The sequence below is a fragment of the Panthera pardus genome, unplaced genomic scaffold (genome assembly GCF_024362965.1).
Source record: "Panthera pardus isolate Hobbes unplaced genomic scaffold, ASM2436296v1 HiC_scaffold_11, whole genome shotgun sequence".
NCBI classification, from domain to species: domain Eukaryota; kingdom Metazoa; phylum Chordata; class Mammalia; order Carnivora; family Felidae; genus Panthera; species Panthera pardus.
In genome coordinates, this window is record NW_026526666.1 from 10986033 (window position 1) to 11011333 (window position 25301).

General features: G+C 55.6%; 4 protein-coding genes and 1 long non-coding RNA gene across 7 annotated transcripts; 3 read left to right on the top strand and 2 right to left on the bottom strand.

The window, feature by feature from the left end:
* Positions 1-546: 546 nt before the first annotated feature.
* On the bottom strand, positions 547-7009 carry TAFA3 (TAFA chemokine like family member 3). Its single transcript, XM_053891088.1, is given in 8 exon segments — positions 547-1214; positions 1217-1236; positions 2344-2483; positions 2486-2541; positions 3346-3495; positions 4177-4292; positions 5611-5664; positions 6914-7009. Coding segments are annotated over 6 exon segments (768 nt in total). The 5' UTR covers position 4292; positions 5611-5664; positions 6914-7009; the 3' UTR covers positions 547-927.
* LOC128773000 (translation initiation factor IF-2-like) lies at positions 6347-7907 on the top strand. The gene is made up of 3 exons (XM_053889338.1): positions 6347-6416; positions 6677-7348; positions 7577-7907. Exons 1-2 carry the CDS (start codon positions 6347-6349, stop codon positions 7324-7326), a joined length of 720 nt encoding a protein of 239 aa, XP_053745313.1. The 3' UTR covers positions 7327-7348; positions 7577-7907.
* Positions 7908-9763: 1856 nt separating this feature from the next.
* LOC109272066 (uncharacterized) lies at positions 9764-15910 on the bottom strand. Its single transcript, XR_002082247.2, has 3 exons — positions 15842-15910; positions 14676-14775; positions 9764-10338 (listed from the first exon to the last, which is right to left on the bottom strand). It is a non-coding gene; the product is annotated as an uncharacterized LOC109272066 (long non-coding RNA).
* On the top strand, positions 11177-16505 carry PPM1J (protein phosphatase, Mg2+/Mn2+ dependent 1J). Of its 2 annotated transcripts, XM_019457865.2 has the most exons (11): positions 11177-11553; positions 12900-13014; positions 13535-13645; positions 13745-13822; positions 14106-14218; positions 14495-14579; positions 15128-15246; positions 15451-15514; positions 15667-15774; positions 15891-16042; positions 16187-16505. In XM_019457865.2, the coding sequence occupies exons 1-11, from the start codon at positions 11228-11230 to the stop codon at positions 16332-16334; spliced, it is 1419 nt and encodes a 472-aa protein (XP_019313410.1). In that variant the 5' UTR covers positions 11177-11227; the 3' UTR covers positions 16335-16505. The 2 variants fall into 2 exon arrangements, with proteins under 2 accessions (XP_019313410.1, XP_019313409.1); XM_019457864.2 differs by having other exon boundaries at positions 13535-13822.
* Positions 16506-19014: 2509 nt separating this feature from the next.
* RHOC (ras homolog family member C) lies at positions 19015-25114 on the top strand. 2 transcript variants are annotated; one of them, XM_019457870.2, is made up of 5 exons: positions 19015-19145; positions 22401-22564; positions 23100-23220; positions 23556-23686; positions 24451-25114. In XM_019457870.2, the coding sequence occupies exons 2-5, from the start codon at positions 22409-22411 to the stop codon at positions 24622-24624; spliced, it is 582 nt and encodes a 193-aa protein (XP_019313415.1). In that variant the 5' UTR covers positions 19015-19145; positions 22401-22408; the 3' UTR covers positions 24625-25114. The 2 variants fall into 2 exon arrangements, with proteins under 2 accessions (XP_019313415.1, XP_019313416.1); XM_019457871.2 differs by lacking the exon at positions 19015-19145 and adding an exon at positions 21160-21181.
* The last annotated feature ends 187 nt before the right edge of the window (positions 25115-25301 follow it).

Sequence of the window (25301 nt, forward strand, 5' to 3'; positions counted from 1 at the left end):
ATCCAGCCCTGCAAGGGCTCCTCTACTGCCCAGCAGGGCCTTTGAAGGGAGAGGACTGTGACCATCTCTGGACTCCACCCAGAGCCTCTCCTGAAGCCAGAGCCTCTGGGAGTTACATACAAGCCTAAGCATTCAGGGAGGGATGCGTCAGCCTAGACAATAGGGCTGCCAGCTCAGAGTGTCTCAGGTGTAACTGGGCCAAGTGACCTCTGGGCTGTCATGGGGGCTGTTAGTAATTTTGGAGGCTGAAGGCAGAGTGGAGATCCAGTGGTCCCACATCCTAGCATCTAGGTATTCTGGATTACTTCAAATAACAAGGACCTGTTCTGGCGTCTCCCAAGAAAAATGGTGCTGCTCTCCTGCCAGTCCTTTGCAGGCTCCTGTTCCTGCAAACATGGAAGGCCCAGGTTGGAATCCCACATCCGGGCTAAGTGAAAGGTCTGAGAGATTTGGGAGCCCAAATTGGGAGATCTTGACCAATTCATCTTAGTCTCGGGGACTCAGCTTCCTCATCTGTTGAAATAAGCAAACAAAAAAAACCTGAGGTGCTTGGATGGTGGTAATTTTAAGGTCCTGTCCGTCCCATACCCAATGAATAGCCCAAACCAGGCCACACCTCTGCAGAAGCTTTGCTGGAAAGTTGACTGGCTTCATCTCAGCTTTCCTTCCCCAAGTCAACCCGGTCCCATGCAAATGAGATACAGCTGGTCTCTCATCAAGGGGAGGGGGTTTCCCCTCAGCATGTTGGCAGCTTGCTGGGTGTTCAGACCCATGTGAGGGAGGGAAGTGGAGGGGGGTGGATGTGACCTCTTGTCTTCATGCCTTGTGGTGAGGAGGTGGCTGAAGGGCTGTGGGAGTCTCACCCTCGCACCCCCAACAGGCCCACAGCATGTGACCCGGAAGCCGCACACAGTGTCTTAACCTAAATTAGCTCAATTGTCTTTCACAACTCTCCAATTTGACTGGACATCCCTCAAGGGCAGGGACGGTATCTTGACCTTCTTCTGGGTCCCCCAGGAGAACCCAGCACAACACTAGGTATGTGGCCGGAGATCCGTCCTTATCGGCTGACTCAGTTGAAATGTCCCTGGAAAAAGTGATCTTGCACTTGGCACAGGGCGTGTGTCCAGGTAAGTGAATCTCCATGTTTGCTGGCTGATAACGATACCATTCTTCAGTCCAGGGCTCAGTCAAGCTGTCTTGTCCAGGCCGTGACCCCAGGAGCTATCTTGTGACCTAGAGAGCGGGTGATGGGGGAAGGTTAGAGAAGGGAATGCCCAAGACTCCCCAGGAGATGTAGGTCATATAAAGGTCATTGCTGTTGATCCCTTCTCCCTAAAGCAGTGCAGGCTGGGAGAGCATGGCTGGCGTGGCCCACACAAACATAAATCAAGCACCCCTCACCACTGCTTGCTTCGGAGTAGCTAACCAAACTGCAAACACCGCAATCTATAGGCTATAAACCCAAACCTATAAAACAGTGACAAATGTCACGAGCTCTCTGGCGGGTCTCGCCATCTTCCGGTCTTGACTATACTCAGGATGGCGTCTCCCTTGCCTGCTTGCAGACAGGATGCTCTGCTTTACATCTAGTCACACTTTTTCTTGCCGTAACTCCTCCTGTTCTGTGTCCTACGAATATGTTGCTCTCTTCAGAACCCTGAAGGCCACCTTCTCCTCTCTGTTTACATGTCTGCTTGTCTGCTGTGTGTGGTGGTGGGAAGGGAAGGCAGAAGGCAGGCTTCTGGCTTGCCCCAAGTGTCACTGATCTGCACAAATGCTGATGGCAGAGCCATGCAACTGATTAGTTATGACACACATGGAATTGCTAATGAGTTTGATAACATTTTAATTACCCCTTGTTCTGCGGGGCAGGCAGCAAACCATGAAAGTAATAATCCTCTTGGGTGCTGTTGCAGTAAGATGAGAGGAGGACAGGTGTGAGCTGCAGGGAGTTAATCCCGGGGGTGGGGTGGGTCTGCAGCAGGGGTGGGTGGGCAGAGATTCCCCTCAGAATTATCTGAACAATTTCCTAATTCTCTACTTCGTTCTTAAGGACCTGACATTTTCTGGGAGTCAGACTCACTCTGGGAAGAAGAGGAAACAAAGGCATATGGAGCATTAGGGATTTGCCCAGGACACATAAGATTTCAAATCCAGAGGCCCTAACTCCAGTCCCTGGAGTCGAGACAGTCCAGGGGACTGACCAGGGATGTGCCCACATGTTTCACGGATCTCCCCTTGGGATGCCGACAGCCTAGACTCCCAGGCTCCTGTGCCCCCGGTTCCAGCCCACGTGAAAGGGGAAACGTAGGGTGGGGTGAAGTGGCCGTCGCTGGATACCTTGGTGGTTTTGACTTTGTGTCCGCTGCTGCAGCTCCATCCCGACAGGTCCGGGAGCACTTTACACTCCTCCCCCGGCAGGCAGGGCTCCATCTGACACCACCACTTCTGCAGGACGATGGAGGCTGTGGGAGCAGGAGGCAGTGAGGGCAGCTCTAAGCTGTCCTGGAGTACAGCGTGCAGTCAAGGGTGGGGAGTCTGTGCGGAATGAAGTGCAAGTTTGCACACTGCTGGCTGTGAGCCCTGCCTTCCCCTGTCTTTCCCCTACTCCGGGCTGCTCAGAAAGGCAGTACTCAGGCTGAGGCTGGGGCACACAACCGTATCAAAGTCAATCCCACTGACCCCTACGTGTCGCCAAGACAGCACGGGGCGAAGGCAGGGGAAGTTCTCCAAGGAACCCTTCAGTTGAGTCACCATGGCATTAGCAGAGAGGCATGGTCTTCAACATACCCACTTGGTGTATGTGAGCAAGTGTGAAAGGGCTCCACAGACCAGGAGTGCAAAGCAGGCGTGCATGTGAGCACAAGTGGGCACGTTTACAACATGGTCACGTGAGTGTGAGCATACGAGCATGGGTGCAATCATGGGGGGGAGGGGTGAGTGAAACATCTGTGTCCATGTGAGGGGAAGGTCAAGGCCACAGGAGAATGGGCAGGGGTGTGTGTGTGTGTGTGTGTGTGTGTGTGTGTAAGAGACCTCGGAGGCGCAGGAGGAGAGGTCAAGGTCTGGGGGAGTTAAGTGTGAGTCTGGCAGGATATGTGAGAGGATTCATGTGACAGAATGCGTCTGCGTAGCGCCTGGCAGTGAATGTGGATGAGAGGGAGGGACGATGTGGGGATGGTCCGTCTGCCCTCCTCCCCCCAGAGGTACCCAGCATTTGAGACTGATTGCCAAAGCCCTGGGATGGTATGAAACCATATCCCGAGCAGATGGTGTGGCCTAGACAGACCTCCTCATCTCTGTGATCGGGCCCTCCCTGCCGGGTCCCGGCCTCTCACTCACCGTCCACGCAGGAGGGCTTTGCCCGCGTGGTGCCGGCCACCTGGCCGGGAAAGCAAGAGCATTTGACAGTCTGGGAGCGCTCCTCAATGCGGTTCCGGTTGCAGCAGCGATGAGCGGCAATCACCTCGCAGGTGCCCTGCTTCACAAGGACTGAAGTGGCCAGACAAGATGAGGTGCCCAGCCCAGGCCTGCAACCCTGCTCCCCTCCCACCTGCCCTGCACATCCTCCAGGCCCTCCTCCCCGCCGAGGGGAGGGGTGTTCAGAGATTTCCAACTGCAGGGGAGGAGGAAACACAGGAAATCCTCCTGCTGCTTCAGTGTTCCTATCCTTCCTTCTTCCCCAGTCAGGCCACACTCAGCCCTCTTTGGCAGAGCCTGGCCCTTGGGTGGAAGAGAGGTAGGATTCCCCACCAGCCCCCACTTCCTCTGGTTTTGTCCGGTTGAGGGCAAGGGCCCTGGGGGCTTACAATGCGTGGAGAGGATCGTGAAGAGGATCATCCGCTTACACAGGCTTTAGCCATCCCAGAAGGAAAACCACAGAATTAGGCCAGGAGGCAAGACTTAAGCCTCCACCCCAGGGCCTCTCTCCCTGCAGAACACCTTCTGGCCTGGAAGGAAAGGTGAGCAAGGGGTTTGCCCACACCTTCTCTGGGCTGGGATAGCAGAGGGTGGGGTGGATATTCCTGGGCGAAAACCAGAGAAGGAGTCAGAGCCCCTAGAATCTGCACCCTCAGCCTCGGAGATCTGCCTGTGTGGAATAGGGTGGGGTGGTGTCCAGCTCTCCAGGCATCCTGAGAAACCCTGTCCCAGGCTCTGCCACCTCCCCCAAACCTGTGGGAGTTGGCGGCTGCAAGGAAGCTGAGGCAAGGAGGGTCCACAGCCAGGCCAGGTAAAGTGCCAGCAGCCAGGGGCCCGTGCTCCAGTTCTGAGAGGTCCTCTCACGCATCCTGCGGAGCGAAGCACACACCCTGCTCAACTCTGGGCAGGAGCTCCCCGCAGTCCAGCCCCAGCACCTCCATGCCACGTGCTCTGGGAGGCACAGAGGTGGGCAGGACATGCACACCTTGTCCCCAGGCAACTCCCGGCCTGGCACAAACCATACAAAGTGGTGAGCTCTACAGTAGGGAAAGGGAGCAGGGAGACTGTCCTGCTGGGAAAAGCACGGACAGCTTTGTGGGGGAGATAACATTTAAGAGGGTGTTGAAGGATGAACCAGACATGGTCCCTTGGAGGGCTGTGACACAGAAGGAACCATACTGCTGACTCCCAGTTTTTGAGCCCTTGACCCAAGCACTTCACATACATGCTTTTGCAGCCTTCACAACTGTCCTACAAAGTAGGATTATTTGTACCTATTTGACAGATGAGCAAACTGATACTCGAAAGGCTGGACGCAACCTAAACAGCCATCAATAAAGCATGGGCTAAATACATTGTGGAGCATCTGTACAAATGCAGTTACATCCAGGCAGCTATAAAATAGACTGAGGAAATGCTTTAGGTACTGAGCCATGCAATGATCTCTAACGATAATCCACCATTAAGGGGAAAAAAGCAAAGTGCAGGATGGTGTGTATTAAATGCATAAAAGGGAAAGATTATATATGTTGCTTAAATATGCATAAGCTAGCCCTGGAAAATGTACCAACGAAACATAGTAACATTGATTGCCACCAAAAAGGAGAACTGGTTGGCTGAGAGATGGAGGTAGAAGGGAGACTTATCTATTGCTTTTTTATTTTTTCGGGTTTTGAACTGTGGGAATGTGGTAGCAATTCAATTTAAACAGATTCAAATTAAAAAAAAAAAAAAAGAAATGAAATGAAACTAGGGCTAATAGTTAATAGAAGTCAAATGACTGTCCAAGGCCAGGCAGCATGTTGGGTGGCAGAGGCCCAGAGCGCAGAAGCCTGCCCTATTCCTCCTGCACCACTTTGCTTCTCCTCTTCCGCCATCCTTGATGGGTCCCGCCTCCCATCTATCCCAGAGGAGGAACCGGAAATGGAGGGGATCCCAAGGAAGCAGAGGCATAGAGCAGCAGGGAGCTGCCCAGGCATAGAAGGAGCCTGGACCATCCTCTCTGCTGCACTGCTGGCCCCTTGGGACATTATTGGGGTCCCTCAGGTGTCAGCACCATCCTGGGAACACCAGAGGCCAAGCCAAATGCCAGAACTTTGGACAGAGTGCTTGATTTCTGAACAACCCCCCCCCCCAACCCCCATCCCCACTTCAACTCTCTCCCATGTCAACTGTCTTCTCACTCACCTTTTTGGGGATCTTTCAGCTTCTGTCTGTTCATCCACTGGCCTCAGGCTCACTCTACCTGAACAAGTAAGAAAGACTCTTTGGGGTCTGCAAGGGTTAGAAGGAGCCCATGGTCCTGTAGGGGTGAGGGAGGGCCCGGGTAAGGACAAGGGGTGGCACTGAAGTAGAGGCCAATTCTGATGCTTCCCCAAGGTGCAGGCAGGACACAGAGTCTCTCCTCTGCCTTAGGAATTTGCAGGGATCCTTGCAGACTGTGGGAACAGGTAGGGCAGCTAGCCTGAGCAACCTAAGGGTTCCTCTGCCCCATGGGGGGGATGGGGGTGGGGGGTAAAGCGGGGTGGATGGTAGGGAGGGGTCTAGGAATCAAAGTTATCTCCGCTCTGGCCTTGGGGTGGGGGGGTGGGGGGAGCTGAAGGCCAGTGAAGGATTCCTGAGCAGGCTCTGACAGAATTCTGCTCCAAGAGACACCTGGAAAAGACCCCAAGGTCTTGAATCCTTTTGTCTCTACCCCCGACCCTCACGGCACCCCTGTCCTGGACTCACACAGAGCTGGCTCAGCTCTGCCACCCTCACCCCCATTTCCCTTCCAGAGGGCTAGAATGGGGTTCCTCTCAGTCTCTAGCCTCAGGGGCCCCAGCTCAACAGCTTCTCCATTTCTCCCTATGGCCTCTCATCCCTCAGCCTCTGAGGGGAGGTGGAGCGGAGGCAGGTGGGAAGGTGGGGCCCAGAGAGGACTATGGGGACGGATGGAGGAAGTGGTGCCAATACCCCAGGAGTGTGCTTCGCGGGCAAGAGCTTCCCAGAAGGTTTATCTCTTTTCTGAGTAGGTATCTCCTCTCCCCGTCGCCCTCAGGAACCTTCATTCCCATCATTACAAATCCAGCTTTGTCTTCTCTCAGGCAGTCCTCATCCCTTTTCTCTCTGAGCTGCCACACCCTCCAAGCCAACTCTCCCATGAGCCCTAAGACCCAAAAGATGGGCAGTGTGCATTTGGGCTGAGCTCTCTGGAATTCTATTCCCTCCTTCAGAGAGACGGTGGAGGGGGCGGGGAAGGGAAGCTTCTGAGATTTTCCTGGGCTTCCACTCTCCTGCCTCAGTTTGCCAGGCTGTTTTTCCCAAACCCAAGATGCAGGCTATGGGGAGGCTGAGTTAGCAGCCCGCATACCAGCATGGAGTCGAGGATGTGGACCACAAGAGCCTTTAAGCTTGCACTGCCTTCTCCCGGCCTCCTCCAGCGCTCGCCCACTCCTCCAAATTCTGAGCCCCCACCCTCCGGATCTATCTGCCCCACGGCGGTGCCCACTTGCCTCTGAGTCCGGCACCAAGACTCCGAAAGGCGGACTTCGGGCCGGAGCGGCCGGCTTGGGTGCGTGTCGAGTCTGGAGCCCTGTGTCCCTCACCAAGTTGCGGCGTCCGGCAGGCGACGGGGCTCCGGCCAAACTGGCATCACGGTCGTGCCCGGCGCCGCTCCGCAAGGCTCAGGCGGGGTCCTTCCGAGGCTCCCGCCGGCAGGCCAGGGCGCGCGCAGCTGCCGCCGCCTCCCGGTCGCCGGGGGCCACCCCCGCTCCGCCAGCCCCTCTGCGGGCGCCACCGCCTCCTCTCGGACAGCTCCCGGCGGGCGAGCGGGCGGGCACAGGCGGGCGCAGCGGCCCCTGGCGGCCGACGGAAGAAGAGCGAGGAGGGCCCGGCAGGCCCCCGCCGCAGCAGTCTGGGTGAACATCTCCCCGGTGCAGGCCGGGTAAGCCAGAGAGGTCCCCGAAAACTCTCCTTCTTGTGGCTTCTGGGGGGGGGGGGGCTGAGTATAAGGAGGGATTGCCAAGATCTCCAGGGGGGTTGAGTCTTGAAGATTCTAGAAGTGCACTATCCAGAATGATGGCCACTAACCACAAGTAGTTATTGAAATTTACATATGGAAGTGCCTGGGTGGCTCAGTCGGTTAAGCCTCCAACTCTTGATTTCCGCTTAGGTCACGATCTCACAGCTGAGTTCAAGCCCTGCATCTGGCTCTGTGCTGACAGCCTGAAGACTGCTTGGGATTCTCCCCCTCTGGTTCTGTCTGCCCTTTCCCTGCTCATGCTCTGTCTCTCTCACTCTCTCTCTCTCTCTCAAAATAAATAAACTTGAAAAACTAAAAAAAAAAAAATAATAAATTTACATATAAGTTGGGGCGCTTGGGTGGCTCAGGTGGTTAAGCATGGGACTTCTGCTCAGGTCATGACCTTACCGTTTGTGAGTTCCAGCCTGCATGGGGCTCTGTGCTGACAGTTCAGAGCCTGGAGCCTGCCTCGATCCTGTGTCTCCCTCTCTCTCTGCCCCTCCCCCACTGTCACTCTGTCTCTCTCTCAAAAATAAACATCAAAAAAATTTTTAATTTAAATTTACAGATAAACTAAATAAAATCTAAACATTGTTTCTTTTTTTAAATTTATTTATTTTGAGAGAGAGAGAGAGAGAGAGTGCGTGTGAATGGGTACCTGCGCATGAGTGGGGGAGGGGCAGAGAGAGAGGGAGAGAGAATCCCAAGTGGGCCCTGCACTGTAAGCCCAGAGCTCTATGCCGGTTAGAACTTACAAACCGTGAGATCTTGACCTGAGCACAAATCAAGAATCAGAGGCTTAACAGACTGAGCTACCCAGGTGCCCCTAAACACTTTATTTGCACTCACCACATTTCAAGTGCTCAATAGCTACATGAAACTAGGGACTAATGTACTGAAAAGATACAGAACATCCCCAGCATTGCACCAAATTCTATTAGACAATGCACTTCTAGATTGATATGTTAGCCCTCCACTGTGAAAATGTTAAAATCCAGCTGGGAAGAGCAAATGATCTTTGCTCCACCCACCCCGTCACAATGGGAAAGTTCTAGCTGATGTCTAATCTAGAGGGTGTCCTTCCCTCTGTCCCCTTCCCACAACAGCAGACCCTTCTTCCCCAAAGAAACTGAGGCAGAGTGGAGCTAGAACCAGGTGGGAAGAGGCCGCAAGCCAGCGGGGCAGTACCGGGGGGTGGGGGAGGGCAGCCCAGAGCAGGAGGAATGGTGTGGTCAGGGGCAGGAAGGACTAGTGAGGTATGAGGTAGAGGCTGAGCAGGCAAGAGGGCTGATAATTGGTCTCTATGGTTGATGGCTGTGAACCCCAACTTGATAGCCAAACTTGAGCCGGTATGTTCATTATATAGGCTACAATATAATTGCAATTTCTAATTCTTTACAGGGTAAGATTTTAGATGTGAAAGGCTTAGACAAATGGAAGAAGGAAGTGGTCTGTGAATTTTTCTCTTAACAGGAGGAACACTCTTCTACTTTAAGAGGGCTTTGGGATTGGAGTAATGGGGTGGGGAGAGGTAAGAGGAGAAAAGCCTAGTTCTGAACTCTGAGCCATTGCACATGGCTTAGGATAAAGGGGCCTGTCTTGAGGATGCCCAGTTGCCCTCACTGGCTAGGGCCACACACATTCCTGGCAGGACCAGGCACTGAGCAGTCTCAGCTCTCAGCAGAGAAAAATATCTCCCAAGTCTGCCTTCCTACCCCACCCACTTTTCCCTCTCACTTTCTGCTGCCTCAGGGATGAGTAGAAGTGATGACCTTCTTACCAGGTTCTGGGGCAGTCTGAGGAGGGAGGAGGTGTGATGATGCCAGGGATCAGAGGTAAGATGTTCAGAGACAGGAGAGCCTTAGGATTTAGTCGGGGGGTGGGGGGTGCTGCTCTGGAGCCCAAGAGTGCTGCTGACATCCCTGATGACCATCTGGTGCTAGAGCTAGGGGTCTCTCTGTCCTGGCTCTGTGGCCTATTTGCAGCCACACCATGATGGGTGCTGTGAAGAGCAGGGATTAGGGAGCAGGGTGACACAGAGAAGTGGTAAGCAAACTGCCCCAGAAACACTGAATAATAAAAATAGACAGGATGTTATATTTTTCCATCAGTCTTTGCTTGTGCTGTTGTTTATGCCATTTATCTGACAGCTGGTTCCTGTTTTTCTCAAACAGGAGGGAAATACCCATAGCAGCACCATGCTGTTTACCCCCCTTTGCGTTTGCTACTCTATGTGCCTTTGGGTCTGATTTTTCTTTTTTGTGTGTGTGACTTCTACTTTTCTGGCTGCCTCTGCCCAGAGTGCAGGTATAATTACAGCAAATATAAAGACCTGAATGATCATTATGAGATTTTTATTTGGAAGCTGCCAGGAAAGCCACCCCTTCTGGGGACTCACTTCAGCTCAGGAAGAGAGAGCCTTACCTTCAGGAAGCATTCCGCCCACAGAGCACAGAGATGGCATCCCAACCACAGACTTGGTGCCAGTGATTCCTGAGGGCTACTCCTGTCTTGCATTAGGGCCACAAGGGCCTTGTCCTCATTTGGACAGTGCATGGGGTAGGAGGTTCTCTGGAGGTCTACTGATTAATTCCCTGAAACCAGGTTTGGGAACAGGGCTCTTTGAACATCAAGTTAGTGCCACCTTTTCCTTTCAGATAGGTGCTTAGCCTGGCCTCTGTCTCCCCCTGGCGGTACGTACAGAACTTGTTCGGCCTGCAGGTTCGGCCTCTGTCTTGAGTTGAAGGTGGAAGAGGAAGAAGCCCCACTCTTTGCCATTCACCTCCTCCTTAACCCTTCCTCCACCATCCCGACAAATTAGCTTGGTTCATCAGACAGAATCGAGTTTGGGCGTCTGGGGACTGGCACGGGTGTGAGTCTCTCACTGACTGCGTGACCTCTTGAGGCAAGTTCTGTAAAATGACAGGTGCGTCATCGGTAAAAAGAACGTAATAAAATCTACTTTGAAGTGTTGCTGTGCAGTATAGATGGCCTACTATATAGAAAGTGCTTTGTAGCGGGCTTACTATATAGAAAGTCCGCCATAAATAGCAGTTATTGTAGTTATCCTTACTAAATATTCCTCTAGCCCTGATGTGGTCAGGGGAGGTCTAAATGGGGCTGGGGGAAGGGGGGGAACAGGGAATTGGATCCTGAGAAAGAAAGTGAAGTCGGAGTGGTAACCGCTCTCCCAGATCTAGAGGTCATGGGGAGCAGGGCCCTCTCAGGAGCCCAAGAAGTTACCCCCAGCTCCCTAATTCAGGATGGTCGACTCCAGCCCGCCTCGTTCACACCCCCACAGCACACCCAGCACCAGCTGGCTCGCCTTCACTCTCACTCCGGCAGCCCCAGCCAGAGGTGTTGTCACACCAGGTGCCTCACACCCAGCGGGTCGCCGAAGCTGCTGGTTTCGCTCTGAGGTCATCAGCTCCATCATCCTCCGGGGTAGCTGCTAGGAACGGAAGGCGAGGAGACACCACCCACCCCGTCACAATGGGGAAGTTCTAGCTGATGTCTAAGCTGGAGGGTGTCCTTCCCTCCCCTTCCCACAACAGCAGACCCTTCTTCCCCAAAGGAACTGAGGCGGAGCGTAGCCGGAACTAGGAGGGAAGAGGCCGCGAACCAGCAGGGCGGTGCAGGGGCGGCCCAGAGCAGGAGGAAGTTTTCCCGGGACCCGCCCTGCCCTCGCGGAGCCAATGGCCGTGGAGAGCCCGCAGGAGCGAGCACCGCCCACCGCGCGCCCTAGGGGGGCGGGGCCTGACTCGGGGCGGGGCCACGCCGAGGGCGGGGCAGGGAGGCAGCATGCTAAACCGGGTGCGCTCGGCCGTGGCGCACCTGGTGAGCTCCGGGGGCGCCCCGCCTCCGCGCCCCAAGTCCCCAGACCTGTCCAACGCGCCCTCCGCGCAGCCTGCCGTCCCTCCAGAAGCGCCCAGGAGCCCTCCAGCGAGGGCTGGGAGCGGGAGCTCGGCGCCCGCGAAGACAGTAGAGGCTCGAGCGAGCTTCTCCCGACCGACCTTTCTGCAGCTGAGCCCAGGGGGGCTGCGACGCGCTGACGACCACGCTGGCCGGGCTGTGCAAAGCCCCCCGGACACCGGCCGTCGCCTGCCCTGGAGCACGGGCTACGCCGAGTGAGCGTCCCCGGGAACACCCTAGCCAGGATGGGACCCCCAGCCCTTACTTAGACCCTTCCCCAGCTGGGCATCCCCGGCGCTGGGATGCGTGCCCCTGGCGGCGCTCGGCGCTGGGAACTCCCTTCTCCCAGGACCTTTGCTATCCTCTGGGCTTCGGGCTGCACCCCCTCCCAGCCGCTTCTCAAGTCGGTGCAGTCTTCCTCAGGATCTTCCAGCTCGTTGACTTCCCTCACCCGCGCCGCCTCAGGACCTTGTTCCCTTCCAGAGCCCGGAGCCCGGAGAGCGGAGGGCCCCGTGAAGGATGAGTTGGCCAGTTCTCTGTTGGAGCCCGGCAGTTTAATGGCTAGGGGAGGCGGGGCTTCAAGGAGGCCCGGGGCGCTTTTCATAGAGGAGATGACAGCCAGAAAGATTCGCTCCCGGGCTTCCCGACCCCGGCGCCCCAGTTCCCTGTCCCTCTTACCGTTCCCCTCCCCCTCCACACCCAGAAATAGCCCGCGACACCAGGCGGCCTCCGGCTTCCCCAGGGGCGGGGGAGGGGGCCGCCCGGGAAGCAGGAGGGTCCCCTTTGAACGCCCCTTGGCGGGGGGCATTGCGCTGGCCAGGCAAAGACGCGGACCCCCGGTCGGAGTGGCGGGAGCAGCCGGCTTGCTCCCAGGCCGGGTGTATTTTTAATGCATCTACTGGGAAAGCAGAGCTTTGAGGGAGACGGGGGCGCTGAGGTCGCTGAGGGTGGTGGCTGGTAGACCCGTGGCCCCACCGCCAGCTCCTTTAGCTTTCTATCTGAGAAGAGTTGGTGGCTTATGTGGCTTCTGCGCAGTCCAGGTGGGCTTCCACCCCTGCCCTATTTCAATTCCTCTTTCCCTATCTGGGCTGGAGCACTGCCTCACTGCCAAAGCAGCAGAAACTTTCACTGGAAGATTTTAAGATAAAGGTGGGTGTGCCCGTGAGGGTGGGGTGCTGTGGACCAGGCACTAGAAAAGTTGACTAGGCTTCAGGGCGGGATGTAGGGTCTTGGCAAGCAGGATAGTAAGACCTCCTGCTGCCCCTGTCCAACCCTTTCCCCGGCAGCCCACAGGGGTGCCCCCTTTGCAGGGGATGGGGGAACTGAGGCAGGCAGGTGCTGCTGCTGGCTTTTCTGTGAGGTGGTGGGGCCTGACACCCAGACAGTACTCCTCGTGCCTTGCCCTGCCTCCCTTCCCCTCCTCTTTCTGGCCTGGATCCCAGGTGGCTGTGACCTTTCTCAGTTTGGCCAGCAGGCTAGAGAGGGTGTGTGTGTCTAAGGTGGGGGTTATTCCAGGACCTGGTCTGGTGTCCAACCTGATGTGGTCACTCTGGCCTGGCAGGGTCATCAATGCTGGCAAAAGCCGGCACAATGAGGACCAGGCTTGCTGTGAAGTGGTGTATGTGGAAGGTCGGAGGAGTGTTTCAGGGGTACCTAGGGAGCCTAGCCGAGGCCAGGTAAGCCCCCACCCCAGCCCCTAGCCTCCAGAAACCTGGTCACATCTCTTCCGGGGGATTCTAGGCATCTGGTTTTAAATCCGAGACATGTGGAAGACCTAACTCCTAACTCACTAGCTTTCTACCTCTGACACAGAACCTTTATGTGGCATTTGAACAGTTAGAATGTCAGTATAAATGTTCAGTTTTCCACTTAGAATATAGGTACTACTGTATTTATGGATGGTAATTAATTAATTACCAATATTTATTTTTGCATATTTTATCCTTGGAGTTTGGCTTTTTTGATGCTTTTCTTTCTGACACATAATAGGCCCTTGGTAAATGAGTGAACAAATCTAATTTGCCTTTAATGCCAAACTCTGACCTCCTCTCGGATGTTTATATGGATGCCCCAGAGTCTTACATAATACAAGCCACACACACACACACACACACACACACTCTCTCTCTCTCTCTCTCTCTCTCTCTCTCTCTCTCTCTCTCTCTCCTCACTCACCTCCAACTTTTCCTCCACCAGGGACTCTGCTTCTACTACTGGGGCCTGTTTGATGGGCATGCAGGGGGCGGAGCTGCCGAAATGGCCTCCAGGCTCCTTCATCGCCACATCCGGGAGCAGCTAAAAGACCTGGTAGAGATACTCCAGGACCCCTCGCCACCTCCCCTCTGCCTCCCGTCTACTCCAGGGGCCGCAGGTTCCTCTGATCCTTCTCACTTGGTTGGTCCTCAGTCCTGCTGGTCTTCGCAGAAGGAAGTGACCCATGAGAGCCTGGTAGTGGGGGCGATTGAGAATGCCTTCCAGTTTATGGTGAGTGGGTGGTCCTGGCAAGAGCCTGCTAGGCAGTCACTCTGGTCAACTCTGGATGGGGATCAAGTGGCCTAAGTGGGTGACCCTGAGAACCCACAACACCTTTGAGGGCCTGAGCAGAGCTTGGTTCAGTAGGGAGGGAAGGAGTAGTTAGCTATACCCATGTCTTCCCTCCTCTCCTCCAGTGTGGCTTGGCTGGGCCAGTTTATTTCTGCAGATGGGGGCGGTGGTTGTGTGCCTGGAACCTCTTCATTCACCCCTTTGACCCTCCTTCACGTGGCAGGATGAGCAGATGGCCCGGGAGCGGCGTGGCCACCAAGTGGAGGGGGGCTGCTGTGCACTGGTTGTAGTCTACTTGCTAGGCAAGGTGTATGTGGCCAATGCAGGTGACAGCAGGTATGGTGGGGGGGGTTGCAAATGCCTACAAGGGGTCCCACTCTCTGGGATGGGGGCATAGAAGACAGTGAGGTGGTGGGTTTTAAAAATCAAAAACTGGAGGGAGGGATGGGGTCAGGAGCAGTTACAGACATAAGGAAGGACCACAAGGGGAGGAAAGATGGGGGTCTGGGTGAGGAACCCTAAGGGTCATTATGGGGAAAGCCTGGTCTTTCTGGAATTCTCCACAAGGGGGCTGAGGAGAGCCAAGCCCAAACCTTTTCTTTCTCTGGGCAGAGCCATCATTGTCCGGAATGGTGAAATCATTCCAATGTCCCGGGAGTTCACCCCGGAGACTGAGCGCCAGCGTCTTCAGCTGCTTGTAAGTAGGAACTAAACGCTCTACTCCCATTCTTTGTGGACTCTGTGGCTCTCTGTAGCCTATGTCCCCATCCCTACTGCACAGACAGCTCCTCACCTGCTCACTGGGAAGGCTATTCTGCAGACTATGGCTGACCTGGTGGAACATGTAGGAGGAAGGAATGTGGGTTACTCCAGTGCTCCCACTGTGGCCCCAGCTGAGGAAGGAAGTGGAGTCAGAAGTGGGGAAAGGAAATAGCAAAGGCCCATGAGAGGCAGTGTGGCTTAGTGCTTTAAAGTCCTAACTCTGGAGCTGGACTGCCTGGGTTTGAATCCCAGTTCGAGTACTTTGCTAACTGATCATCAGACGGTTCCCTTGCAACACTAGTTCCTGCCTTAAGGGTTGTTGTGAGGGTTAAAATGAGCTCCTATACATTAGTATTAGAACAGCGCGTGGTGCATGGTAAACTCCATTTAAGGCCCTACTGTAATTAACATCTATACACCAGGGTGTGCTGTAAGCCTAATGCTCCCTGGCCTCTGCTCTTGTCCGGCCACTCCCAACCTCAGGGCTTCCTGAAACCAGAGCTGCTAGGTGGTGAATTCACCCACCTTGAGTTCCCCCGCAGAATTCAGCCCAAGGAGCTGGGGCAGAGGATGCTGTACCGGGACCAGAACATGACCGGCTGGTAACACTTCCCTCAGAGCTGGGGCACGTTCCCATGGCAACACAACCAGTCCCTCACCAGCAGCAAGGTGGAAGCTGGAGGCTGGGCCAGGCTGGGGGTTGGGGGGATGTGGTCCTTCTTAGGGGTTTGTGTGAGGGGCATGGCTCCTAGGGGAGGGGGGGCTTTGATGCCTGGGTGATGCCTCCTGTACTCCCCCCTCCCCAGGGCCTACAAAAAGATCGAGCTGGAGGATCTCAGGTTTCCTCTGGTCTGTGGGGAGGGCAAAAAGGTAAACTCCATGGTAGAGGTGGGAGAGGGCAGGAGGACCCACCACAACTTGTCTAGGGAGGTGGAGGTTCTACCTGAGGGTAGGGGTGGGAGGGCCCACAGCTTTGGAGCCTGGGAGAGGGCTGTGGCAGCACCCATACTCATTCCCTTTAGGCTCGAGTGATGGCCACCATTGGGGTGACCCGGGGCTTGGGAGACCACAACCTCAAGGTCTGCAGCTCCACTCTGCCCATCAAGCCCTTCCTCTCCTGCTTCCCTGAGGTGAGCCGAATGGGGGCTACCTCAACCATTCCTTCCCTCCTCTGGGGGCCTCAGGCTGGCTTCTTACCAGGGTCCTTTTGTCCCCAAGCTCCTTCTTCACTCTCTTCTCCCACCAGGTACGAGTGTATGACCTGACACAGTATGAACACTGCCCGGATGATGTGCTAGTCCTGGGAACAGATGGGCTGTGGGATGTCACCAGTGACTGTGAGGTAGCTGCCACTGTGGACAGGGTGCTGTCGGCCTATGAGCCCAATGACCCCAGCAGGTAGGAGTTGTAGGGCAGTGGGGGGATGACAGTGGGGAAGGTAGGGGCAAAGGGAAGCAATGCTTGGGGACCCACATGAGGGCCTGTGTATCGATCTTCCCATTTACATGTTGGTACATGAATGTGCACGTGTGCTCCTGGCAGGTACACGGCTCTGGCCCAAGCTCTGGTCCTGGGGGCCCGGGGCACCCCCCGGGACCGTGGCTGGCGTCTCCCCAACAACAAGCTGGGTTCCGGGGATGACATCTCGGTCTTCGTCATCCCCCTGGGAGGGCCAGGCAGTTACTCCTGAGGGGCTCAGCCCTGACCCTGCCCCCAACATCCTAGCCTCTCCCTGCTTACCCTCTGCCAACCCAAATCAGAAGTTGTCTCCCTGACCTTCTTTAGTGCCAACTTAACTGAAGAAGGGGTGTCAGTTAGATCCAGAATTACAGCTAATGGCAAATAAACCACATGGATAAAACGTGTGTCTTTATTTACTTTGATTAGAAACTGAAAGGCCCTTTCAGGTGGTGGAAAGAACCCCCCGAAGCCGTCCTAAATATGTAGTGCTCCCAGGCTCCTTCTTCCACCCTCTGCTCTTCCCACTCCACGTGCTCTTATCCATGTCCATGGCTTCATCCACCTCCTGGCGTTTTCCAAGTCAGTATTTCCAGCCCAGGTCTTTCCTGAACTTGATGTTCATATAGCTTGTCTCCTGAACATCTCCTCGACATCCCACAGGCACTTCAACTCAACGAATGTCAGAATCCACCATTTTCCTACAAACGCGTGCCTTCTGGTTCACCATGCCAGTGGGCACCAGCTCATCGGCTCAAGTTAGAAATCTTGGAGTTGGTCACCTTTGGCGTCTGTCTTTACTCAGCAAGTGAATCAATCACTACATACTGTTGATTATATGTTACAAAATATATTTCATATTTGTCCCCACCCCTACTGTTACTAGTACATTAGCCTCCTAACTCCATGCCCCTGTATGCCCCAATGTGACCTTTCCACAGTGTGGATCTGATTGGTTATTCCCTTGAGAGAACATTTCGGTGGCTTCCTAGTGCACCTAGACCAAAATCAACACTCAACTCTTGAGTATGGCATACAAGGACATTCATAATCTAGCCACTGCTTCCTTCTCCAGCCCCATCTTTCAGCCCCACCCCCACCCTCCTGGGGGTTCCATAATTCTTTGGGCCTGTTGTGGCTCCAACTCATTTAACGTCTACACATCACCTTATCTGGAACACTTCACCTGTCCTTCGGGGCTAGGTATCCCACAGCCCATGCATGCCCCCACTACAGCCACTGCCGGCTGTAATGTAACTGTCTACACTAGGAGTGGGTATGGGGGCGCCTGGGTGGCTCAGTTGGTTAAGCGACCTACTCTTGATTTTGGCTCAGGTCATGATCTCGTGGTTCATGAGATGGAGCCCCACGTGGGGCTCTGTGCTGACAGTGAGGAGCCTGCTTGGGATTCTCTCTCTCTCTCTCTCTCTCTCTCTCTCTCTGTCTGTCTCTATCTCTCTGCTCCTTCCCCACTCTTTCTCTCTCTCAAAATAAATAAATATACATTAAAAAAAAAAAGTAGTGGGTATGGAGTAGCAGTTAAGGGCAGAGGCTCTAGAGTCCAGCTGTTTGGGTTCTGGTGCCAGACCTACCACGAGCTCTGCAACCTCTCTGAGCCTCAGTTTGCTTCTCAGCAAAATGGAGATAGCAGTGCTACCTTCTAGAATTGTTGTAAGACTAAAGTAGTCCATGTGTTTATGTAGACCCAGGTGCATGTAATAAGGGCTCAATAACTTGCTATCTTTAAGTTGTATGTATTCCAAATTTAGACTGTAAGTTCTTTGAAGACAGAAATCAATTTGAACTGAGCACATAGGTCTCCATTCACACACAGCGTGTTTACTGAACCAGTTAAGAGGTCTGGGGACCAAACTTCTCTGGACCTCAGTTTACTCATTTATCAAATGTGTGGGTTGCACTTCAGATCTTTAAAATCTGCGTGATTGCTGACATTCATTCATTCAGCGATTATGTCTTGAAAACCTGTTGTGTGCCAGGCAGTGTGCTAGGCAGTGGTGAGGGATGGGGGGTGGGGAGAGCATAAAGGACAGCAGGGAGAGAGCACCAACTCAGGAGCCAGACAAGCCTGTCTGAATTCTCAGGTACATACTAATAGCAAAAATTTGGGCAAGCCACTTCTCTGAGCCTCAATATCCTTACAGGCAAACGGAGATGGGTATACTTAACCCAAAGATCCATGATGAGTATTAAAAGGGCCGAGCTATATAGCGTATAGGTCACAAGCTAATGAAATATATTGGTAGGCTTCCTCACCTTCCAACCTTCTCAGCCACTTCAACAGGAAAAGAGATACCCGTGCAGGTAAATACCCAAGGCGACATAATGGACCGGGGCAGTGTCCCTAGCGGCACCGAAATAACGCATTGGGGATGGAAGCTGACTTCCCAGCTGGGGATCAGAAAAGGTTTCAAGGAGCGCCCTTTGAGGGGTCCACAGTAATTGGACTCATGGAAACTCCAGGCTGGGGGAAGGACGGGCATTGTGAAGTGGAAAGGTGACCTGGGTCTCAAAGGATGTGAAAGGTCCTCAAGGTTGGGGCGTGATGTTGAGCGGTACTTACTCCGCAGGATTTTACGAGAGGAGGGCGGGCGTCTTCCGCAGCCCCCCTCCCGCGAGGTCCCGGGGCGTGTAGGCGCCGGTGGCCGGTTGGCCACGGGAGGGCAGCAGCGGCCCTTTCCGACCCCACCCCGAGTGCCTCGCAACTTTCCCGACGCCGGTCCACCCCCGGGGGCTGGAAGGCGGAGCAGAGACTGAGTCCTCGAGGGGGCCCACCCGCCGCCCACTCCCCAACCCGCCCGGCATCCCACCCTCGACCCCCGGCCAGCGGCGGGGGCCAGCAGCTGTGGCCCCCGGCTGGGCGGTGGGCGGGCAGAGCCAAGGGCCGCCCCCGGCCGGTCCCTCCCCCAGCCGGGTCCGCCCCTCCCCGCCGCTGCGCTGAAGGAGGGCGGGGCGGGGCCCCGGCCCCCCGGGTCAGTCTCAGCCTCCCGCATTGGCCGCGCAGCTGGAGGCAGCGGAGCCGAAGGTACCCGGGCCGGGGGCTAGGGTGGCGGGGCGTCCCGGGAACTCGACCCCGGGAGAGCACTTTCGCTCCCCTCCTCTGGGCCGGAGCTCCGGGCGCCGGCCGGGGAGGGGGCTTTGGACAGAGCGCGGGCCGCCCTCCTTCCCTCGGGACGCGGCGTCTGGGCTGTGCGGGGGTCGGGCCCTCTCGGCCCCTCCCTGGGCTGCAGCGAGGGCTCCTCCCCACCCCCCCCCTGTTCCGGGAACTGCCCCTCAGGGCCTCTCGGCTCCTGTGTCCGAGCCTGGGTCCCTGCCTTTCCCCTCCCGGCTTCCCGGAACCTGCCCCGCCGGGCGAGAAGCCAGGAGGCAACTTGGGTCTCCGCGAGGGAGCCCAATTCCAGACGCTGTAGCTCCCAAGCTGGGCGGCCCGATGTGGACCTGGGGTGGGGTGTGGGTCCGGGCACAAATCCGGGTGGAGGTGGGAATTCCCCCAGGCCAGGCCGGTGGAATGGCGGGAATAGGGGCGTGGTGTGGCCAGTGGGGGCTGCCACTGCTCGGAGAGGTCTGGACACCTCCCCAGAAGCTTCCTGGAGTGTGCCTGGGGCGGGAGGTAGGGGAGATTGGGAAGCATCCAGCTCCTTTTTGTGTAAGTAAGAATCTCCTCCCTTCCAGACCCCTCCCTTATACTCCCCAACCCAGGATTATCCTGGGGCTTTGGGCTGGGAGGATGCAAGGCTGCGTCCTGTTCTTACTTCTGGTTTTAAAGTTGAGGTGGTATCTGATTCCTTTCCTAGACCTTAGAGCTGATCCGCTTTGTACAGCCTACCTCTGGTTCCTCTGGAAGTCTAGAGAATGATTGAGGAGAGGGCGGGATGTCTGGTCTCAGGGAAGGCTCCAGGAGCTTCAGGCTCCATTACAGCCTCTGTGTGGTGTTTGGTTGCCCATCTTAGGGTCAGCGGGGCAGTTCTTCTGGGGCTGCCTCTAATAGGGAGCTGTTGTCCTTGCCATGCTGGCCTTGGGCCTGGTGTCCTGGCTTGGCCTAGGCCAGCTGCCCTTCTTGCCCAACTGAGAGCCTGAAGGGAAAGTCTTCTAATTGAGCTGGGGGCTTCAGGGTACTTAATGCATGCCCTTGCCCCTGAGTTCTGGCCTGTGGCTCCCACCATGGGGTGTCATCTAAACTGTCCTGCTGCAGGCAGGTAGTGGCATCCTCACACCTAAACAACTGGTACTCACCCTGGTGGTGACTGTCTTTCATCAACACTGCCCATCCCAGGCGGGGCTACCCCAGCCTGTTTTGTTTTGTTTTGTTTTGTTTTGTTTTTCACACAGCTGGACCAATGGAACCAGTGGGAGTGGGTGGGGGGAGTTGATCACCTGGGCAGAATTTCCGGGGAACCCCCTTTTTGAAGGTGGTTTCCAGTTTTGGAGGAGATCGGCTGGCAGGGTGAATGCCTTCTTGCCTGTCTTGGGGTATCAGAGAGAGAGCCCCTTTTGTGGTGGGGAGAGTGTGGCTGTATCCTCTGAACTCCTATAAATTCTCTCTGACTCATATCCACTTCCTCTCATCCCAGTTTTGTACTTGTGTGTGTGTGTGTGTGTGTGTGTGTGTGTAGGAGCGGGAGGCCACCCAGGATCCTACTGTTGAAGAGAACTAGCTTTGGGCTTGGAGAATTCGCTTTCCTAAAAGGCAGACCAAAGCCAGGCTGTGAGGTGGTGGTATGTGGGGAGTACAAGAGTTCAGCCCAGTTTGACAGGATGTGGGACGGAGAGAAAAAGCCAGGTCTGGGGCAGAGATCAGGTTACCATCCCCTTCTCTCTTAACTACTCCTTGCCTGGCTGGTGCTGGGACTGGTCCTTGTTCAGCTCTTTTTTTTGGGAGCTCCTCCCAGCTCAGGCTCTAGCCCCCTCCCCCTTCCCTACAGCCTCGACCGCCTCTCAGCTCTCAGAGCCCGCCCTCTCTTCCTCCAAGGCTGGAGGCCTGGGAACCTCAGCCGGCTGGAGGTCAGCTCCTCTCCCCAGGGAGGGAGGAAGTGAGGCTCAGCTCAGGGGCAGGGAGGCTGGGTAGGTGTGATGAACTGTGCAGATGCTTGCTCTTGTGTGTTAGGGGCCGGGGACATATGGAAACCTCGGGAAGCTGACTCCTCGCCCTGAGTCACAGGGAGGGGTGGGCAGGGCCTTGGGGTGAGCTGGACAGAGGAGAGGAAGGGGCTGGTCCGCGGGGTGGGTGGAGGTGATTCCCTAGTGGATTATTCTCAGTCACTCTGCTGTGGTGGATGTGTGGCTCCCTACAGTGTGGTCATTGTCCCCTGCCTGGGGCTGAGTGACCCAGTGTTGCTGCCAGGCCCAGAAGGAAGGGGGGAGGAAGGCAGACTGCCCGAATGTGGGCTGTGGGCACTGCCGGGACTGAGCCTTCTTTGTGTGACTCGGGGCTGGCTTTAGGGACTGGGATGGGGTGGGCCAGGGAAGCCGGTTGGCCGCTGCCACTGCCCTCTGGGTTTCCTTCTCTCTGCTCTCTTTCCCATCTCTGGAGTAATACGTAGAAAAGGCTCTAACAGAGTCTCGAGTCACACAGCCCTGCTTTGAGTGCCATCCCTGCCACAGCTCTGAACACACATTATAACCTCACAGAGCCTGTTTCCTAGTTTGGCAAAATGGGAAGCACACCATCGATCTTGCAGGCTTCTGGGAACTGAAGGAGATGATTTTTGTGGAAATGCTCAGCATAGTTTCCCTTATCCACCTGCCACCTCGTAGCTGGTTCTACTAGCCTGTGGACTTGGAGAGGATGCCTCATTTGTGACTGGGCAGGCAGGACTTGTCCTGAGTGAGGGACAATGTGTTCTTGATTGGACCCTAGCGATTATTAAACTTTAGAAGTATCAGAATCCTGGTAACAAAGTCTGACTTGAAGCCCTGATATGTATAGCAGATAAAAGTTGGCCCTTCCAGACATGTCCCTGATCCCCCCTCTTAAGTGTCTAGGGTCCTACAGTTGGTGGATTAGATCAGAACTCCTGTTTTCTGGCTCCCTGATTCTTCCACCTCCCACTTCTGTATTCTAATCCGTCTAGGGAGACCTGTCCCTGACCCTCAGATTAGGAATTTCAAGCTCAGTTGACTGAACGATTGGTTCTCGGCAAGAATGTGCCTGGGCAAGCCCCTATCCCTCCCTTCCCTCTCTTTGCTGGAAGCCTTGGTTTCCAGGTCTTGGGGGGCCCCAGCGAAGTGTTTTTGGATATATTGGCTTTTCCCTACATTCTCACTGCCTCTTCCCTGCCAGCCCCAGCCATGGCTGCAATCAGAAAGAAGCTGGTGATTGTCGGAGATGGGGCCTGTGGGAAGACCTGCCTCCTCATCGTCTTCAGCAAGGACCAGTTCCCAGAGGTCTACGTCCCCACTGTCTTTGAGAACTACATCGCAGACATAGAGGTGGACGGCAAGCAGGTGAAGGCCAAGAACCTTCCCCGTCTCCCCCTGGGAACCCCGCCCCCTCCCTTTGGACCTTGGATGTCCTGCCTCACCACCCATGTCCCTGCTCCACTCTCCCTGCTGGAGCCAGTACAAGTTTAAGTGAAACTTTAGTTTTAGGAAATCTAGATACACCTCCTTCTTCTCTACGCCCTGGCTCTATAACCCAGGCCCAGTCCTTTTGCCTCTGAGCTTAAGCTCCTTTGATGGCAAAGTGGGGATAGTGGTCAGGCCTCCTTCAAAGGCTTTTGTCACTTAAATCAGATAGCGGTGCTCACGAGGGAGCTCATAAACTACAAAGAGATCAAGCACCCGTGTCTCAGGATTTCTAAGACCTCACCTTATTTACATTGTGTGATGGTGATTAGCGCTGTCCCTGGCATGTAGCAAGTGCTCAGTAAATGTTGAGTGAGCCACAAGGACCAGTGGTTTCAGAAGAGGACCTCTGGGTGGCAGGGGAGGGGTGTAACTGGGGCCCTCAGGCCAGCTACTCACTGGGCCTATGCATCAGGTGGAGCTGGCTCTGTGGGACACGGCCGGGCAGGAAGACTACGATCGCCTGCGGCCTCTCTCCTACCCGGACACTGACGTCATCCTCATGTGCTTCTCCATCGACAGCCCCGACAGCCTGGGTGAGGTGGGGGTGAGGGCGTCGGAGAAAAGGTACTGAGAACCCCTTGGAGTCAGCCAACCAGAGGTAGCTCTCACCTCAGCTCCTGTCAGCCACCATCAGAGGCCGAGGCCGGGGGGGCTTGTGACAGGGCCCTGTCAGCCTCCTGCACTGTGGTGACTCTGGCCCTGGGGAGGGCTCCAAGGGTGTACTGTGGGGGCAGAGGGGCTTTGAGCTGTGAAAGGGACTGTTGTGCTGAAGAGCCTCTAACACTGCTGGGGGGAAAGAAGGGGACCCTGGGGGGAGCTTTCTAGCCTAAGTGGAGGCACCAACATCTGTCGGGACATGTCTGTGCAGAAAACATTCCTGAGAAGTGGACCCCGGAGGTGAAGCACTTCTGCCCCAACGTGCCCATCATCCTAGTGGGGAACAAGAAGGACCTGAGGCAAGATGAGCATACGAGGAGAGAGCTGGCCAAGATGAAGCAGGTGGGTGGGGCTGCCAGGCCTGGAGCCCCTGGGACAGATGACCTCCTTAGGGTCTTCTCTCCAGTGGACTTCCCAGTGAGGCAGTGGAGGCCCACCTCCTACTCCCTGGCGAGGAAGAACCAGAAGGGCTCTTGCTCTCCGCTACCATACCTGATGAAATTGTCAGAGAATGCAGTGACTTGTCCAGGGTCACTTGGCGTTTTATTTGCTTCCATTCTTTGGGGGTTGGGGCTATTAAGAAGAGGAACATCCCTGTCTTCAGAGGCAGCTTCTTATAATAGATCTTTTGCTTGAGGTATGGGCTGACTCCAATGCCAGTGGGCCCGCATGGCCGGAAGGCCCAGAGTGAGGGAGCTGGTTTACCTGGTAGGTGGCTCTCTAGCCAGAGGCCAGGATAAAGAATATGGACTCTCCTACAAGGATAGTTATGGCAAAACTTTCAACCGGGGGGCAGATATGGTCACGTCTGTGCGTTAGAAAAATTTTAGCAGCCGTAGGGCACTTATTGGAAAAAAGCGAGAATGGGCAGGAGACTGGTTAGGAGGTGCTGGATGCTGAGGCCAGAGAAGGGTGTGTCATGGGATATAGGGCTGATGGAGACATCTGATGTAAACATTAAGAGTCTTGGGTCCTGGCCCAGAAACTGCCCAGGGTGGCTGGGGCTGGAAGATGCATTTGTCCTAGTCACTACACTCATGGCTAAAGTGGGGAGAGGTGCACTTAGCCACCAGCTTCCTTTAACCTCTCGACTTCTGTCTTCCCAGGAGCCCGTGCGATCTGAGGAGGGCCGGGACATGGCAAACCGGATCAGTGCCTTTGGCTACCTCGAGTGCTCGGCCAAGACCAAGGAGGGGGTGAGGGAGGTATTTGAGATGGCCACTCGGGCTGGCCTCCAGGTTCGCAAGAATAAGCGCCGGAGGGGTTGTCCCATTCTCTGAGACCCCCAAGGCCTCCCCTGTTCCCCCCCCTCCCTTCATAGGGTTGCAGAGCTGCCCACCTCCTGGCCCCATCCTCTTAGGGCTCCTTGCCGAAGGCTCCCTTTTCAGTTCCTCCCAGCCCAGGACTGCATCTGAATTTCTGAATTTTGCCAGCCCCCCTCCAGCAACCCCGTGGTGGTGGTGGCGGCGGCCCGGCCCAGCCCTCCCTCCCTATACTCTGGAACCTAGGGCAATTCCCTGCCCTTCCAAGAGCAGAGTTCCTCCTCCTGCTGCCTTGGTCCAGGGGTGGGGCTCTTGATCCCTTCAGCCTTCCCCATAAGATCATCACACACCAGCACTTTATATACTTCTGGCTCACGGGAGTGTCTGGGGTAGGGGACTTGGAGGGTGTAACCCAGAGCCCCGGGCCCCTGACGGTTCTGCTTTGGACTGGGGCCTAGACTCTGGCTCTTCTTGGTGGGGGGACATGAATAAAGGCCACAGGCTCCAACATGTGTGTGGCAGCTTCCTGTCTTTCTCTCCTGGTCCCTGCCTTGGCTGTGAGCCGAGAGTCCCATCTCTCCCAAGTTGTTTGCCAGGCTGGCCCCCGGTCTGCAAAGGCAGGACTCCCGGGCAGGCAGGGCGGAGTCTTGGAGCAAAGGATGAGGTCATGCCTGGCTCTGGGCCTCGGAGGCGGG

Coding starts and splice junctions, on each gene's coding strand:
- LOC128773000 (XM_053889338.1), top strand. CDS start 6,347: ATGGGGACGGATGGAGGAAGTGGTGCCAATACCCCAGGAGTGTGCTTC. Junction 6,417..6,676: donor GGGCAAGAGCTTCCCAGAAG/GTTTATCTCTTT, acceptor GAAGCTTCTGAG/ATTTTCCTGGGCTTCCACTC.
- PPM1J (XM_019457864.2), top strand. CDS start 11,228: ATGCTAAACCGGGTGCGCTCGGCCGTGGCGCACCTGGTGAGCTCCGGG. Junction 15,515..15,666: donor TCTGTGGGGAGGGCAAAAAG/GTAAACTCCATG, acceptor CATTCCCTTTAG/GCTCGAGTGATGGCCACCAT. Junction 16,043..16,186: donor GAGCCCAATGACCCCAGCAG/GTAGGAGTTGTA, acceptor TGCTCCTGGCAG/GTACACGGCTCTGGCCCAAG.
- RHOC (XM_019457870.2), top strand. CDS start 22,409: ATGGCTGCAATCAGAAAGAAGCTGGTGATTGTCGGAGATGGGGCCTGT. Junction 22,565..23,099: donor TAGAGGTGGACGGCAAGCAG/GTGAAGGCCAAG, acceptor CCTATGCATCAG/GTGGAGCTGGCTCTGTGGGA. Junction 23,687..24,450: donor AGCTGGCCAAGATGAAGCAG/GTGGGTGGGGCT, acceptor CTGTCTTCCCAG/GAGCCCGTGCGATCTGAGGA.